Here is a 17,161-nt window from a genome sequence, read left to right on the forward strand (position 1 = left end):
AGCCCCTCTTCTGCAGAATGTGTCAGCATTAACACTCCCCATGTGAGGTTCTCATAACACTCTGTAATTGGATTAGAACAATATGACCCAAAGCCTTATATCAAGTTTGATCACAGATGTTTTATTGTCAAACATGAGCATAACCAGAGTATATGTAAAAAACGTCGGCTGCTCCAGATAACATGGCTCCCCCTGATGTTGGGATAGAGGGAGGCTGGGATCCACGGTCCCCCATGTCTACAAGCCAAGCTTGGTCCTCCTCCAGTGTCTCCTCTTGGAATTGTACCTGAAATTCAACATCAAACGCAGGAGGTTAGCAGTGTAAGTACTTAATACCATAATGTATAATACCAATATCCATTTATTAGTGGATTAAAGGATGCAACCAGTGATTATTTTCATTTGAAATGTATCTGCCAATATTTACAGGTCATCTGTGCAGTGTAACATTTTCAGAATTGTAATGTAGCCTAAAATCACCTAACAGTATACCAGGATTCACATTTCATATTAGAAACACAATCCAATGACTTCAGTTGAAGCTATGCAAAATATGTTGATGCTGCTCCGATTTCAAAAGGCTACCACCCTGACAACTGGGTGATAGTTATAAATTAACTTCTGAGGTCAAATTTACATGAATCATTTATTTTCACTTGGTCCTAATTATTGTAGCCATGTGTACTTGTTCCATACAAGACATTTTGGAAATCTACCAGGAGAACATGTGGACAGATCAGCCATTTGGGACTAAGTGAATGTTCAGCTACAGAGCTTCCGCATCACCACCATGGTGAGCTGGAATCAGGGCTCTGCAGCAGAGATACTCTCAGCAGGATTAATGACAACACTCTAATGAAATAGAGTGCTGCAATTGCAGACCTGCTTTACATGACATGAAGTTCCTGCTTCTAACCTGCATTAGCCAGCCAGTTATGCATCTCTCTGCACTTAGGGATGAGAAATCTCAACACGAGAGTGATTTTAAGACCATTTATAATAAAATAAATACAGAACACACAACAACCTCTCATACAGGACATAATCTGCTACACCTTTGTAGGATATTTTTTCCATTTCACTCTTCCTTTGAATGCTCAGTAAACTTTACTGTTGAAGTTATGAGGTCATTGAAGCTTAAACCGAAATGTACTCACTTGAAGATATTGCATTAGTATATTTGGACGACATTTACGTGACTTCAATTTCTGTCATCTTACTAATTAGTTGTAACGTATTGGATGGGTTTAATTCATCCAACTGTAGAATACATAAGGTGTACCAATTAACCTCACAAGAAAATAAATAAAGTAAGGTAATGCTACATGAGGAAATGTCTAGCACTTATGTAGTGGTAGTATCATTACTTATAAATATTGAGTGTAAGGCCTATGTATACATTATTCAGTGTACAATTATGCTGACATAAAGCAGTTTAGCGGCCTTGAAAGTAGTGCAGCAATTGATGAATAGAAAAACAAAAAAAGTACAGAAAGTACAAAAAAAGTAGCCAAATATTCAATGCAAAACAGATAAGGCCGTTTCAGCCACATGGATGCTTTTAGAAATAATGTGACTATTGTTTGGTTTTGACTGACAACCACTTAATGGCTCCATCTTTGAGGAAGTTTCCTCAACCCAGAATGAAGTATGGTAGCAATTATCAAACGTTTGATATTTGTTGAGCATGGTATGTTAAAACCTACATCAATGCAAGATAGATGCACCCAATACACTCGCTAAGTGTAAAGAAGTTAATTGATGTGACCTCACAGACTACAAATCCACTTCCATACGGCGTGTCCACATGTACAGTATGTACTCTGTACGCTTTTCCACCCTCACAAAACATGATGCACAGTATACAAAAACACACGATAATCTCACCTGATCTTGTTTCCAGTCTTCATTCTGATCCACTGAGGAATGGGCCTGTTCTGTTTCTGCTTCTTGGCGAGGAAGCGCTTGATCCTAAACGTCTTGTGGGACGACTGGAAAAATAACAAAGGTCGCCATTAACACCACGTCAACACATTTTTACAAACCAATGCTGCAGGTCTAAAACTTTAAATAAATCTTAAAATACTATAAGAAAGCATCTAGCATGTCTAAAGGAAGTTAAAGCTAACATGCGTAGCTCAACAGAGTGGGTACCGGCTAGCATTATTTAGCAGCCCTTTTAAGTCATCATATACAATCTTTTTAGAGAACATACAGCTGGGTGAGGTACCCCTGACACATCTATTAATCACACAATATATTGGTGCAGGTTTACAAGGGCTGGAGACAAGGATGTTTAAAGATTTTGCATTTACCATTTTGCCCACAATCCTTTCCCGAACTATGGCGGTGGTCGAAGAGAAAGACGGATGTAGCGTCGGGGCTTTTATCCAATCAGCGCACGCCGAACGGGCCGAAGGTTCTACAGACAGCGACACCAGGTGGAGGGGATGTTTACCTGCATCTCAGGCCCTTCAGGCATGATGCGTCTTTACAGCATGGACTCTGGCTTGTGTTGGAGATGTTATACGACCTGTTGCACTCATCTACAGAGTTTATGTTACAAGCTGATGGATAGGCAAGATATTCACATGAAAATATAATTTTTGCGTCAAGGTAACCTGATGTGCTGAAAAGTGTCACCTCTTGTTCAGAGTTTATGAACAATTTATAAATGGTGAAAATAAAATATTGCTATTTACTATGTGCCAGGTATTGCAATTTTGTTTAGCTGTGTATAATATGGCATAATATTCTCTAACATGTAGATTATATTCTATAAATCAAAATGTATCTGTTTATTTTATTGTCCTTGTTTCCTCTTTTCACCCTAATTTATGTCTGTAATATTTGAATTTGTGATGCATTTCACACCCTGTGTGTATGTTTTTCCTTTTATAAAACAGTTATATATCATTATATGCTGAGGTATATGTTCTATCCTTTGTTAAAGTACTTTATCTGATACTTAGTTATTCTTCCATTACTATAGGATGTTACTCGTCTATTTACTCATTACTTTACAAATAATTCATATGAATAGCTAAAAGAAATATATACTATAGATAGGACTACATAACACTATTTTAAGTAGTTTGTGGCTGCTATTAGGAAATCTTATTGCACATTTGTTTGTGTACCACTGAAATAGATCCCCAGCTAAAGCAGGATCTGCATGTAAGGTCTTTTTGTGTTCATTTTTCAAATATAGTTCTTAAACCATGGATATTTCAAATAATGAAATAAAATCATTTCGTATTCCACCATAGGAATATTTGAACAGGTGTCAAAACTAAACGTCTACAGTGTTATGAATTAGCTCAAAGTCCCACACTTTAATACAATAAACCAAAGCATGTAAATGTAAGCAAATATCTTTTTAATCCAGTCAAAAAATGTTTCTGTATGTTTACATCATCCTCATGCTGTATTCAGTTTGGTGCATCACACATGAATGTTTAAGGGGAATTTCAGATTAGAAAAAGGGGCGAAGGCCACAGGTTGATCCCTCTGATTGAAGTGTGCATGCAGGCGTAGCTGTCACATGGCAGTCTAGTCAGAAATGGCTATTTCTCCTCAGACACTGTATGAACATGATCCCAAACCTGTAAATACAGACTATGTACTTCAGCATATGTGGATGCCTATAACAGAATATGAGAGTTACAGACTTTAATTGAAGTTTCCCAGGCAGAGGAAGATTAACATGTGAACACTTGAAACTGAAAATGTCAGTGCTAAAACAGAATCTCATTCAAGACTGAGTAGAACAATATTGATAGCATTGATGACATTTTGAGTAACTGGTAAATTAACAACTGTGATATGGATGAATATGTTTAAATAGACACCGTTTGCAACACTTGACATGAGATAAACAATACCGACATAAGGTCACTTTAAGTTCACGTGGTCCAAGAAAGCTTTGGCTCCACCCAATGTGCCCAACAGCCAAACTCTTTCCAAAGGTTACCGTTACCTTACATAACAAATACAACTAAAGAGGGACACATTCAGGCACTGCTAGGCTCTGCAACCATTCCTCTGCCCCTGAGACTGGGAGAGCCGGGTGCTCGAGCTGCAGAGCCGTCGCCCTGAGGCGCCACCTTGCTGCTCCGAGCCTCACAGGCATGTCTCCCCTCTCCTCACCAAACTTAAAATGCCATAAGTAGAAATCTGCTCAATCGTCTCCTTTGTCAGCCACTTTCTCCGTCTCGGTGTCTGGCTTCCTGTCGGCAGAGCTGGATTCGGCTCCTCCTCGAGTGCGGGTTCTGGACCCGGGCTGGTACAGCTGAATAGTAGGCCGGTCCTGATGTAAGAAAACAACTTTCTTAGAAATACATTACAGTACGTTGAGCTGACACTTTTATCTAAGGCGCGTTAAGATAAGTGCAATTAAACGTGACGATATAAGGCAAACCTTTTTGAGTATTGCATACTGACATTTCATTCCATTTTATTTTTGATTGGCTAACACTGAAAATGATTGTAAATATAACTTGATTTGAAAGGTAACTGGCTCTAAATATAACAGTATTGTTATCATAAACAAAAAATGTATAGTAATACGGTTATGCTATTCAGAGAAGAAGTATTTAATTGGCAGTATGCGGTGAATACAAGTATGTAGTATGCAGTATGTTAGAATGTGATTTCCAAACACAGTCATTACCTTGTTTCGTAGCCGATCTCTTTTCAGGCTCTCCTCCTTCTTGTGGTCTTTGGCAGGCCGCTCTGACCTCTCAGAGCGACTGGACTCTCCAGTGTGATCTCCCTTCTTCTTCTCAAAGGCCCGCTCTTTATCCTTTTTAGCCTCATCCTGCCTTTTCTCCTTCCTGAAAGTGTTCTCGCGCTCTCTCCTTCTCCGGCGGTCTTCGTCCTGTCGCCTGAGGCGCTCCTTCTCCCTCTGGCGGCGCTCCTTTTCCCGCTCTCCATCGCGCTCTCTGTCTCGGTCTGGGTCGCGCTCCCTGAACTCCTTCCTCCCATCTTCCTCACCTCTGTGTGTGAAGCACAAATCCTGAGTATTCTGTTCAAGGTGAGATATGCATTTTCAAAAACCATATAACTGCAGCTACTAACTTCCTTCCTCGATCCTCCTTATTATCGATGTGCTGACGCCTCTTATGATCGACACCCCCCATGGGTCTGTCCTCTTTATTGGGCCTCTCTGGTTTCTTGGTTTTTTCCTTGGGCTTCTCAGAATCAGCATCTTCAGCTCTGTCTGGCTTCTTCAGGAGCTAAACATTTGAAAACAAATGGGAGACATCATGAAACATTGGAGATTTAACCTTTTTAAACTGCTTTAGTTGACGGCAGCACACACCTTAATCTTTGGTTCTTCTTTTACTTGGTCCTTGTCTTTCTCCAGCGGTTTGTCGAGTCTCTTCATCTTATCGGTGTCTTTGCGCTTCCTTCTCTCCTCCTCCCTCCACTTGCGACGCTCCTCATCACGCACACGCTTGCGTTCAAGCTCCCTCCTTCTTCTCTCTTCTTTCTTTTCCTCCCTGATTCTCTGAAAAGTGTTCAAACACAACATGAAGCCAGCCCTGATCATGCAATTTAACGTTATTAATTGTATCCCACCTATAAATGTACCTGTTTATTCTTCAGGAAGTCCAACAGAGGAGTTGTTTTTTTAGCTTAAATTGAGAAAAACACATGTTTGAAATCCTTCCTCCAAGAGTGTGTTTGTTCTACAGATACAAAATAATGTTTTGGATGCACTTTTTAATTTGCGGGACTGTTCACATACCAACAAGTTCCTTTGATTTGGCCTCAATCTCTTCCAGCAGGGTCTCAGGCGTTGATGCCATCTTGTCGTCATCGCCGTTGTAAATTTCAAGAAACTTATTGTAATCAGGATCTGAAAGAAAACAACATATTTGTATATTAATGTAAATATCAAGTATTTAAAAATGATACAGTCGTTCTAGCTTTTTTAGAGGACAAATCAATTCTCGCCATATCTCTCTTAATAACATATTCTTATAGAATAGTTTTTTACCTTCATCAATTGTTCCACATTTTGCATCCTTTTTCTTACTTCTTTTCTTGGCAGTCTTTTGAAAAGGGGCAAATTCCACGACGGCAGTATACTCCTGTCCTGTTTAAAAACAAATGTGGACTAACCTCAAGCCATGTCGGGGAAATCCTTAATATTAAAGGGAAAAATGTGTGAGCTTCATACCTCTGCTGTCAATGAACACATAACCATCAAATCGATCTCTGAAGAGAACTATATCCTCTTGGTGCTTGAAGTTTATGTAAGCCCTTGCAAAGAGGTGTGGGGAAAGGCTGAAAGGAAAGAGTAATAATGTCGGTTACATGTTTAGAGTCAATAATAGCATGCTTTTTTTTAAATAACTAAACATATTTTTATTAAATGACCTGGTATCGCTGGAGAAAAACTCCAGGTAGTCCATCTCTGGGAGAGGTTGTAACTGCTCCTCCAGCTCCTCCTTGGTCAGACTTGGTGGTAACCGCCTGATCACAATCTTTGAAAGAATTGAAAGTTGAATATATCATCACAGCTGGGAGAACAAAAATAAAGATAAGGTAAGAAAGGAAGGAAAGAAAGACATCCAGATAAGTAAAGAAAATAACACATACAAAAAGTGAAATAAGAATAAAATGTATATTGAAATTAATACTACATTCATGTTTATATTCAGTTTAACCATTTTTGAGATAGGCCAACTGTCTACCATTAATGTATATTTCTTTATTTTACATATTTTTAAGGATCTATTTTAGACTTCATATAGTGTTCTAATTTACTTTTGTATACATTTATTTTTAAAGCACTGTTCGAGGGACATTTTCATTGCCAAAAACTGCTTCTTTGTAATGTTTTTTTTAACTTGTGCAATAAAGAAGTAGGAACATAATTAACATAAAATGGGATGACTGATATTGACTTAAAGTTGGGGTTAGTCATATTAATACTTGTGTAACTCACTATAAACATTACAAAGTAGACTATGTTTAGTTTATCAGACAAAACACAGCTAGTAAAAACATGTTGTTATTTAAATAGTTACGATAACTCGTAAAAATAACAATAACTGACGTATAGCAACTGTAGCTAACGGAGCTAGCAAGTTCTACCTTTGTCATGGCCTCTTTCTTTTCCTTGGACCTCTCCGTCTTTTCTCCATCTTCACAATTTAATTCCAGTCTTCTATCCTTCGGTCTAGCGTTTTCCTTATCTTCCTTCATGGTTGAAAATCTACTTCGTCAAGCAGTTGTATTTCATCTCATTCTGCACACTTGTTTACTTTTTAGCAAGTTAGCCGTGTGGTAGGTAGCAACAGAACTAACCGTAACTTCCTCTGGTCGGACCTGCAGGTTGGCGTTGCCACCAGAGGGGGGCGATGAGAGTGAAAACAACACGTGAATTTTACATTTAAATCATTTGAATTGTTTCACATTTTTGTGGTGTCAATTTGTTGTCTATGTGAGCTTTAATTGGACCGGAAAGTTATTTCTTTTAAGGTATTCTTTTTTTAATGACTTTAGATATCGGGAAAATTCAACTTCCTTTTTATAACCTTCAAAATAAAAGCTGTGTTGTTTAAGATAATACTTTTCAGCTGTGTATTTTGTATGTGATAGGATTTTCACACAAACTAAAGGAGTGTACGAAATATTGATTACAATGAGTCTTAAATGTACTTTCTCTAATTCACAATGCATTACATATTTCACAACCGTATCTCTAATATAGGAACCGAAATGAAAATCAGAATGTATATAACGCTTGACGGAAAAATAGTCGAGTAGTAAGTAATAAATGACATTGTTTTTCATCTATAAAGCGCTGACACTTTTATTTTGAAAAGAACCCAACCGGAAGTCTTCTCCTTGTTCTGCTAGCGGAACATGAACATAGGTCGTCAGAGGAGAGTCGACATTTTGTTAGCTTCCTAGCTAAATAAACTGTTAGGGCGACTCGACTGTAATCAAAGTTGCTCTCAGTGGGCTGAAAGTATACGGCTTTAATCATGTGGTATGAAATCCTGCCCGGTTTCGCGGTCATGACCATATGTCTGATCATTCCCGGCGTCGCCACCACATATATACACAGGTTCACAAACGGAGGAAAGGTGAGCAGGATGCTAATGTAGCTAATAAGAAACAAGCTAACAGTGCTGTCAGAATGTTTGTTCTTTAAAACATCTTGATTAAATACTTGTGTTCTCCTGCAGGAAAAGAGAATCGCTCGGCATCCCTGGCAGTGGTATCTGATGCAGAGAGACAAGCGGGTTTCGGGAACTGGAAACTACCATGACTCCAAGGTTAGTGTCCATGTGTCGATGATAATAATATAACCTTCTGTGAGAAAAGTAAGCTAAATATTATATTTTATAGATTAAAAATATAAATGTCCTTTTTTTTCTTCTGTTGCCCAATAAGCTCAGTGTGTCTCTCAGCTCGGCATTAATATTGCAAGCGTCTGTATTTACACACCGGTTGTATCTCAGTGATGTGCACATTGTCAGCCGAAATGTGTATGTCTGCACATTAGGAAAATAAATGTTTATGGCTGAGTTTAATTGCTGGAAAATTTAGAACAAATGTTTGGTTTAATGAATAATTATACAAATATTTCTAAGGGTAAAAATGACTTTGTCCTTGAGTCTTCTGGAAATTAATTTCAGGAAACAAACGAAGGTGGAAAATAATAATTGCATTGTAATTTTAAAGATGTATCATTCTGTAATAGTATTTAACTTAGGATGAAAGGGAACTGCTGGTGTTGAGTGATCCCAAATAAAGAACAACATGCAGAAAGGGTTCTGTAGAAATGTTAAGAACTGCTATTTATAGGTAAAATGCCATATTACATATTTGGTAAGTAACATTAAGACAAAGAAATACATCTGTTTAATATAAAATGCAAAAAGGTTTGGAGGATTTATTAGTGTGTTTTTAACTAAAACATCCCTCACCTAACTAGCAGATTCCAACTTCTCTCTTGTAGTAAGACATTGACAGGACAAGGCGAAAGAAATATAAGACATTAAATAAGCAAAGATTACGTTTGTTGAATCGTTTAGTATCTTCTTGCACGATTTACGGAGAGTCAAATGTCTTTCTAATGACATATTTTCCAACCTGTAAAATAGCACGTACACTGAGGTTTACAGCAGAACATGCTTAAACTTCAGGCCTAGATAATGATTTCCATACATTCATCAACTAAACTAAAACCTAAAGCTGTTTTGAAGGCAGGGATATCCTCAAATGTATTGGTTAATGTTTAATATTTGTTTCAATTGTTTTTAAATATAGTCCTATTCTTTCTCAACAGGGACTCGAGAACATCAACTGATGATGACGGATATAAGGACCCTGATGAGAAGAAAGTTGTACAATAAAAGATTATATTTAACATCCAGCTGTTTGTTTTTTCAGTCTTTTAAGGCAATCGTCCCTGTTATTAATTAAACTGTTCCACACTGAAAATCTTCAGAGGCTTCTCGGCTCATTTGTGAATTTCAAAAGCAACAGACGAGAGATCCTTTACACCTGTCGTGTTGGGGGGGCTTATATTGTAGATGTTATATCGCACAAGGAGAAACCCAAGGAATATATTATATATATATATATATAAATGTCTCCTCATGGTTTAAACGCTTTCAAAACAACTCCAAACAAATTAGATTTTTCAGATATTTAGAAGCAGTGCAGAAGGATTTTAAAATTGAATTGTGATTATTTTTTGACTGATATTGCAATAAGAAACAATATTAAGTCTCATTTTAATAAAAATTGTTATGGTGTAATTTTGCAGGGCTCTGTACCAGACAAAGGTGTGTTCGTTAGTCTGTAGAATCTGATGTGTATAAAAGGTAATCTCTGCAAGGAATCAATGATTTAGATTCTCTAATAATTTAGGAAATTATTTTTCAAATGTGAGAAATTACTGCATTCTTTTAAATTAGTGTTTGGACCACACAAGACACTTGAGAAGTTGTGTTGTGCATTTTAAGGTTTTTTTTTGACATAAGACAATTTATTGAATAGTATTAAACATTTTTTATAACTATCTACCAATGAACTTGTGAAGCAGAGGAACTGATGATTAACTATTGGTTTAAAAAAAAAAAAAATTACATAATTTAATGACCTACACTGACCAAAGGTAATATTACCCTGTCAGGTCAACACAATCATTGGACCTTGGTATAGTTTAATCAATCTGGTTATGAAAAATCTGAGGAGGTCGTGATTTGATAACAAACAAGAAAGGCAAAATACATTCTAGACAGGATTATTTTAGGTGATTAAAATGTAATACATTTTTTTAAATATATGAAAATATAGTATCATAGGTTTCTAATATCTTTACTTTTTAAATCTTGATTGGAAATGTTTCTCCTGGAATGCCCAAAATTGACAGATGAACTATGAAAACCAAAACTTGACTATTACATTTTATTGAATGTTCTGATCAGGATGATTCGCAAACGATTTACAAGAGAAAATAAAGATTTAATTAAAAGGGAAGACACTTTCCAGTGAATACATGGGATGGAGAATATAATACGACAAAGTACTTCTCAAAGTCTCAGTTACAAACATATCTTTACAGTTCAAAACTGTACATTTAACTCAAACTGAATGTGGTTATTCTCCCGAAACACAAGAATAATACCTCAAGATAAAAGTAAAGGTATAAAAAACAGATGTGATGTTCACTTCTCCTCCTTGCCTTTGGTCTTCCTGTACACCATCTCCCTGAAGCTGGACAGGATCTTGCTCTCCCTCTTCCTCCTCTCCTCCTGGTTGAAGGACGCCAGCGCTCGCTTCTCGTCGGCACTGTAGATCTGGTTTTCCTTTCTCAGACGCACAGCCTCCATACGGCGATGTCTGCGGGGTTACACTTAAATTGTTCAGTATCACAATAAAAAGAGAAGAAGCTCAACATCAATGTTCCCAGACTTTCACATCGGAATTATATTTCTATTCGTAAATTACTCATTTTATCCCCATTCTTTGTGTCTTATTGGGTATGTAAATATGTGATTTATCTTAATATATTATTTTATTTAATAAAATATGTCCCGTTTTTTCTCTTCGCTTATCTTAGATAGTGTTCTTGGAATACAATCCTTTAGCTTTTATTTTGTCTGTGGACATTAACAAATATATATATATTTATTTGTACATAAATATATATTCTTTCATAAAAATAGACATATATTTTAAATTCTTAATCTATCACCAATTATCCAGAAAGTTAAAATCCTATCAACTCCAATGTGAGTTTACTTCTAAACATGACGTACCTGCTGCCACTCATCACGTAGCCAGACTTCTCAAAATCTGCAATCTCGCAGCTGGTGAGACCGATCTCTCCTCTTCTCGGGATACGTTTGCCTGCTTTCACGTACTCTGCCATCGCAGCACCTTCACCCGGCAACAGCGCATGACCAAAACTGGACAGAGAGAAAAATGCATTTGTTAAACTCGAGTCATAAATGAAGAAAATAAGTTCTGTAACATATAAGAAAAAACACTGATGCTTCTTTCGGGAGTCCAGTTTCAAATGTTGCGTTTTCTCCAACAAACTATCCAAAACCAGTTCATCATATATCTTTTTTTATATATTTCAAAAAGTCATCATATTCATAAGAAGAAGAAAAAAGGAAATATTCAAGAGCCGTGTGAATAATCAACTAATTCAATAGTCAATCAATCGAAAATATTTGTCTTATCAGTTCTGTATTTCCAAAGCAGAAAAACACAAAAATACCTTGGTACCACTTCCAACTTTTACATTTGAAAACATTTACTATTTTTCTTGGGTGCTTTAGGACCCATTGGACAAAACAAGAAACTTGAAGACATCCACTTAGGAGTTACTGGTATTCTTCAATTGCAATTACAACAGAAGGTTGCCCTTTTGTCATCGAAAAGGACTCGTCAGCATTACAATATCACGTGTTATCAGTCAAGCTGCTGCAGTGCTTCCATCAAAATTGTGTATTGTTTGAAGGAACATAAAGTGCAATAAAAAGTCTTACTCTAAAGGTTTGTCGTCCTGCTCCAGCTGAGAGAGGGGGGCTTCGGGGCCGACCATGTGTTCGTCGATGCAGGTTTTCTCCACCCACAGCACCGCGTTGGGATCCTCCTCTTCCTCCTCCTCCTCCTCTGACTGCTCACTACCGGTGTGGCTGGACTCCTTGCGGGTCTTCTTCTTCTCCTTCTCCTTCTTCTTCTTGGACTTCTTTGACCTGTAAGGACAAAAGTGGGTTTGTTTAATTCATTGTTTTGTGAAGAAAGCTGATATGCAGCAGCGTTTCAGCACTTACTTCTTGCTCTTCTTTTTCTTGGATTTCTTCTTCTTTAGTTCTTCTGAAATATAAATAAATGACAAACATATCGGCTGATAAAAATCAAGAAAGGTTATTATTTCTTAAATGAATGTATGTCTGTCTCACCATCTGAATCTGACTCCAGCTCGCTGTCTTCAGAGTGCTTTTTGTTCTTCTTTTTCTTGGATTTCTTCTTCTTCTTTTTCTTTTTCTTATCGTCTGTGAAGAATAACTTTGTTTGTCATTTCACAGTAGGCAATTTAATGTAATTTATTCACATCCAAACACTGTGTGCTTTACCTTCTGAGCTAGATTCTGAACTGCTGTTTTTCTCGTCTTCCACTGGAGTGAATTCATCAGAGCTATTGGAAAACAGAAGTAAGAAAATTATACCATCTGCACCGAAACATACAAAAACGTATGTACGTATAAAACTTTGGAGAACAAATGTGTGGTTCTTTGAATTTTAAAACAATATCATACAATACAAAAATTGTTTTTTGAGAGATTCTTGACTTACTCTGGCTCTTTTACTCTCGGTGAATATCCCCAAACTTCAGGACAACCTGACTCACCGATCTTCTCTCTCTCTTGCAGACGCCTGCAACAGAAAAACAGATTCCACATCAACACCAAAACAATCAATTGTACTGTACAACTCTCTGTGTGTCCGGACTGCCTTTGCTTAAACCTGTTGCTATCTTCTTGCTAAGTAATATGTATGTTTTGTTTTATTGATTTGTATTAGCATTTCCAGTGCTGTAAGCCTCCATGTTGTATGTTTTTACTGATTGTATTTACTTGTTCGTTTTAAGGACATTTGTTTTTAGGGTGACTTACAACATCTACCCAGGGACTACACTATGTGCATTAACCCTGATAAAAAAATACAAAATAAACCTGTTAAGTTAATATATTTTAAATGTGCCATTGAACTGGAATTTATAATAATAATTTCTAATACCAAGCTAGGTCCGTTTAAAAAGAGCCACGTGAATTGTTGGCTCCATCATTTATATGCTTGACACATACTATGGACTATATTTTGAGGATCCCCTACTATTAATTATAGTATTTAATAAAGCAGCTACGTCATTACTTTTCAACTATGATTTGATTTTATATAATAAATACGTTTGTGCATGCCACTTTACTAAATACGGTTTTTATTTGTTGTCTCTATCATTATTGTAACGGTGTTGGAATAATAAAGGAATTCTGATGGAATCATTATCTGTAAAAGTGTTACCTGGCGATAAAGGCGTCTTGTCTTTGTCTCTGCGCGTCGTCCCTCTGCTCCTCGTAGTAATAATCCTCTTTGAAGCCACCGTGTTTCCCCGGTGCTTCCCTCTGCTCGGACCAGTGCCCGCCGTGGCTGTTGTTGTTGGTGATCGGGTTGTTGTTGTGTCTCTCTCTGGACCGGGACCTGCTCCGGCTCTCTATGCGAATCCTCCGGATGCTTCTAGCCTCTTTGAACCGGCGGTCCCGCTCTTCGTGTTCCTTCTCCCGGTTCCTCGGCTTCGGAAGTTTGGGCCCGAAGCTGTACGGAGACAGGCTCCTCTCGCGGCTGCCGCTGCGGTGTCGGCTCCGGGACCGAGTCCGCGGTCTGCGGGCCCGGGGGCTGCGAGGCTCCGCGCCGCCGTCAGAGCTCGACCGGTCCGACTTGGGCATCGCTACTCACCAATCTGGACTCTCAACAAAACTAAGCTACAAACTAGAGTTCAAGATTTACTTTTTAAAGGAAAATTGAGAGAGAAATGAACACGCGTTCGTGTTTTCGTTAGCAAAGCGTCCAATAACAGGAAGTCATCATGAGTCCGTCGACAACACACACCGGTCTTACCAAACCGGAAGTGCACATAGTTCCGCTTGTACTTTCTACTGGCTGACTCAGGGCTGACTGCAGTCTGTGGTGGGTTATAAGCATATTAGAGTTTGTAGTTATTATGACATATTAATTGTGACATTTTTATTAAAGGGAAACTTTTTTCCACAAAATGTTTTACTATATATAAAAAACCCTTTGCATTAAACGTTGTCTTTGTGGTTTCCCCCCTGGCAAGGAGCGATGCAGTGGGTAACAGTGGTGTCAATGCACATTTACTCAAGCACTGTACAAAAGTATTAAATATACTTAAAGTACCAAAGATTACCAAAGTACTCATAATACAGATTGGCCCATTTCAGAATAATACATATCATATGTTTTGATTATTGATCACTTAAGTGTTATCAAAACTGGTAAAGGTGTAGCTGGTTTTAATGACTTTGTATACTGCAGGGTAGCTTGTGAATTTACTCCAGGTGCAACTAAAGTCTTATCTAAGTGTTGTCTTTATTTCACATAATTCATCGAAATCTGTAAAGTAACTAAAGGTATTGTGGAGTAAAAGTGCACAATTTACCTCTGAATTATAGTAGTAGAAGTACGTAAAATAAAATGGACATACTCAATTAAAGTACAAGTATCTCAAGTGTGTACAATAGAAATAAAATAATTGAGAGAAGAAAAAGAGATATGTTATCTATCAAAACCCAGTTAGATTAACATTCATTGGATTGCACACTTTGTTTGTTTGTTTGGATATGTAGCACATTAACATTTTAATAGCACTTAATGACTGACTGAATGGAAATGACAATAAATGAAAATGTAAAACGAAAAAAGTGATCATGAAAATGGTTCCAATAAATGAAGAAAATGATTTTTGACCACTTTGTTGTTCAGATATATCACATATTTGTAACTAAATGATACATTAATTTAAACAAAACACAGTATAAACTGAGGAGTGACTCCCGTGAGGTTCATGTATTTTCTTCACTCCGCTGGGAAACTGCTCTCATGTCAAGAAGCATCAGATCAGTGCATGCACTGCCTCGTCCAATCAGTGAGCGATACACAGTAAGGGGGCGGGGCGAGTGTCTGAGGATTTCATCGAAGGATGGTCTGGTGGTTCCTCTAGGCCCTGGTCCCTTCTCATTTCTCTAACTCCCCTCCTCGACTCCTATCCTCGAGACTTATTCCCGCCCACAGGAGATGCGAGCCGAGGAGCCGAGGAGCCGATGAGGGGAACCGAGGAGAGAGGAGGGGAAGCAGCAGGCGGTTAGAGAAATGAGAACTCCTCTCTTCTGAGCGGTCATTTTAAAGAGACGTCCATTAATGATGACAGGAGGCACAGCAGCCTCTGTCTGATGGACAGATGTGTTCATGATGACTTATATATTTACTTTGATTCATTCACGGTGCGGTATAATGAGACAATAACAGGCTACACACACACACACACACACACACACACACACACACACACACACACACACACACACACACACACACACACACACACACACACACACACACACACACACACACACACACACACACATATATATGTATATATTTATATACATATATATACAATTTCAGAATCAAACAGAGCACTCTCATAATAACCTAACACTATCAGAGACTGATATATCCCTCCCCTCTCTGGTCGCTACAATGAGGAAAATAAATTACGGGCCAAAAGTTTTATTTACAAGTATTAAAAGTAAGCAGAGGACACCAAACCAACTGAGACCTATCTGTCCGCTGCATCTACGCACACACTGTACCACGCACACGCACCTACAGCTAACAGCCGTTGTGTATTTTATTATGTGAAGCACTAAATGGTTTTAGAAAAATATGGACTCTTTGTTTGTAGATATCTACTAAACTACAGCAAATAAAGAGAGTAGGCCTGTTATACTGAGTGATATATATTATACACACTGCTCTGCTTTCTGCGCACGGACCTCACAGCTGTTCTCTCTGGAAACATCGCGTCGCGGTGAAAGCAGTTAATAAAATAATATCCAGGGGATGCATGCAGAGCTGTCATTGGCTGAGATAAGTCCGGCCGTGCGTCACGACTCTTTGAAACATCTCTGTTGCCGGAAATGCATCCACGAAGGAGCCGTGGAGGACCGTGGAGGACCCATCAGTGTATCCTCGGTTAGAGCTCCTCCAGAGAGCCTCCTCGATGCTCGGTCCTCGAAGTGCATTTAGAGAAATTAGATGTCCTTCAACATGGCGCTGAAATTCATTTCCGGGTCACTACCGGAGGACCGAGGAGTCGAGAATTCGAGGAGGGGGATTTGATGAAATGAGAAAGGGCCCCTGTCTCAGGTCGACTATTTTCATTTCCTCGGTCCTCGGTCTCACCGGAAGTTGATTTGTCTGCGCCATCTTGAGTACCGTCCCATGGCTCTTATTTCTGCCGGAGGACAGAGGATCGAGGAGCGATAATGGAGGAACCACCAGACCATCCTCCGAAGAAATCCTCAGACACTCGCCCCGCCCCCTTACTGTGTATCGCTCACTGATTGGACGATGCAGTGCATGCACTGATCTCATCAGAGCTATAAATGGCTCTGGATCTCATGCTTCTTGACATGAGAGCAGTTTCCCAGCGGAGTGAAGAAAATACATGAACCTCATGGGAGTCACTCCTCAGTTTATACTGTGTTTTGTTTCTATTCATGTATCATTTAGTTACAAATATGTGATATATCTAAACAACAAAGTGGTCAAAAATCATTTTATTCATTTATTGGAAACATTTTCATGATCACTTTTTTCGTTTTATATTTTCATTTATTGTCATTTCCATTCAGTCATTAAGTGCTATTAAAATGTTAATGTGCTACATATCCACATACAAACAAAGTGTGCAATCCAATGAATGTTAATCTAACTGGATTTTGATAGATAATATATCTCTTTTTCTTCTCTCAATTATTTTATTTCTATTGTGCACTCTAATCAATATTAATCAAACTATTGTTCGTTT

The 17,161-nt window shown here is 38.1% G+C and overlaps 4 protein-coding genes and 1 non-coding gene across 5 annotated transcripts; 1 reads left to right on the top strand and 4 right to left on the bottom strand.

Moving 5' to 3' along the window:
• Positions 1-95: 95 nt before the first annotated feature.
• On the bottom strand, positions 96-2,422 carry rpl39 (ribosomal protein L39). The gene is made up of 3 exons (XM_034092783.2): positions 2,316-2,422; positions 1,888-1,991; positions 96-286 (listed from the first exon to the last, which is right to left on the bottom strand). Exons 1-3 carry the CDS (start codon positions 2,316-2,318, stop codon positions 238-240), a joined length of 156 nt encoding a protein of 51 aa, XP_033948674.1. The 5' UTR covers positions 2,319-2,422; the 3' UTR covers positions 96-237.
• LOC117454493 (small nucleolar RNA SNORA69) lies at positions 758-889 on the bottom strand. The gene has a single exon (XR_004552999.1). It is a non-coding gene; the product is annotated as a small nucleolar RNA SNORA69 (small nucleolar RNA).
• A 936-nt stretch (positions 2,423-3,358) lies between the features above and the next one.
• Positions 3,359-7,435, bottom strand: upf3b (UPF3B regulator of nonsense mediated mRNA decay). Its single transcript, XM_034092585.2, has 10 exons — positions 7,108-7,435; positions 6,388-6,494; positions 6,188-6,294; positions 6,005-6,103; positions 5,753-5,863; positions 5,596-5,639; positions 5,324-5,512; positions 5,080-5,237; positions 4,673-4,997; positions 3,359-4,309 (listed from the first exon to the last, which is right to left on the bottom strand). Exons 1-10 carry the CDS (start codon positions 7,216-7,218, stop codon positions 4,181-4,183), a joined length of 1,380 nt encoding a protein of 459 aa, XP_033948476.1. The 5' UTR covers positions 7,219-7,435; the 3' UTR covers positions 3,359-4,180.
• Positions 7,436-7,859: 424 nt separating this feature from the next.
• ndufa1 (NADH:ubiquinone oxidoreductase subunit A1) lies at positions 7,860-9,472 on the top strand. Its single transcript, XM_034093230.2, has 3 exons — positions 7,860-8,105; positions 8,208-8,297; positions 9,314-9,472. Exons 1-3 carry the CDS (start codon positions 8,004-8,006, stop codon positions 9,332-9,334), a joined length of 213 nt encoding a protein of 70 aa, XP_033949121.1. The 5' UTR covers positions 7,860-8,003; the 3' UTR covers positions 9,335-9,472.
• Positions 9,473-10,426: 954 nt separating this feature from the next.
• Positions 10,427-14,156, bottom strand: nkap (NFKB activating protein). The gene is made up of 8 exons (XM_034093229.2): positions 13,573-14,156; positions 12,844-12,924; positions 12,624-12,685; positions 12,450-12,542; positions 12,321-12,363; positions 12,033-12,242; positions 11,295-11,444; positions 10,427-10,875 (listed from the first exon to the last, which is right to left on the bottom strand). The coding sequence occupies exons 1-8, from the start codon at positions 13,992-13,994 to the stop codon at positions 10,701-10,703; spliced, it is 1,236 nt and encodes a 411-aa protein (XP_033949120.1). The 5' UTR covers positions 13,995-14,156; the 3' UTR covers positions 10,427-10,700.
• Positions 14,157-17,161: the final 3,005 nt, after the last annotated feature.

The sequence above is a fragment of the Pseudochaenichthys georgianus genome, chromosome 10 (genome assembly GCF_902827115.2).
Source record: "Pseudochaenichthys georgianus chromosome 10, fPseGeo1.2, whole genome shotgun sequence".
In the NCBI taxonomy this organism is placed as follows: domain Eukaryota; kingdom Metazoa; phylum Chordata; class Actinopteri; order Perciformes; family Channichthyidae; genus Pseudochaenichthys; species Pseudochaenichthys georgianus.

What these genes read in the sequence shown, in the direction of transcription:
- rpl39 (XM_034092783.2), bottom strand. An exon ending in AAGACTGGAAACAAGATCAG is followed by an intron (nt 287 to 1,887) that starts GTGAGATTATCG and finishes GTTGAATTTCAG; the next exon opens with GTACAATTCCAAGAGGAGAC.
- upf3b (XM_034092585.2), bottom strand. Translation starts at nt 7,218, where the DNA reads ATGAAGGAAGATAAGGAAAACGCTAGACCGAAGGATAGAAGACTGGAA. An exon ending in TGTGTTCATTGACAGCAGAG is followed by an intron (nt 6,104 to 6,187) that starts GTATGAAGCTCA and finishes GTTTTTAAACAG; the next exon opens with GACAGGAGTATACTGCCGTC. An exon ending in ATGTGGAACAATTGATGAAG is followed by an intron (nt 5,864 to 6,004) that starts GTAAAAAACTAT and finishes GTTTTCTTTCAG; the next exon opens with ATCCTGATTACAATAAGTTT.
- ndufa1 (XM_034093230.2), top strand. Translation starts at nt 8,004, where the DNA reads ATGTGGTATGAAATCCTGCCCGGTTTCGCGGTCATGACCATATGTCTG. An exon ending in GGTTCACAAACGGAGGAAAG is followed by an intron (nt 8,106 to 8,207) that starts GTGAGCAGGATG and finishes GTTCTCCTGCAG; the next exon opens with GAAAAGAGAATCGCTCGGCA. An exon ending in GAAACTACCATGACTCCAAG is followed by an intron (nt 8,298 to 9,313) that starts GTTAGTGTCCAT and finishes CTTTCTCAACAG; the next exon opens with GGACTCGAGAACATCAACTG.
- nkap (XM_034093229.2), bottom strand. Translation starts at nt 13,994, where the DNA reads ATGCCCAAGTCGGACCGGTCGAGCTCTGACGGCGGCGCGGAGCCTCGC. An exon ending in CCGAGAGTAAAAGAGCCAGA is followed by an intron (nt 12,686 to 12,843) that starts GTAAGTCAAGAA and finishes GTTTTCCAATAG; the next exon opens with CTCTGATGAATTCACTCCAG. An exon ending in GCTGGAGTCAGATTCAGATG is followed by an intron (nt 12,364 to 12,449) that starts GTGAGACAGACA and finishes TTTATATTTCAG; the next exon opens with AAGAACTAAAGAAGAAGAAA.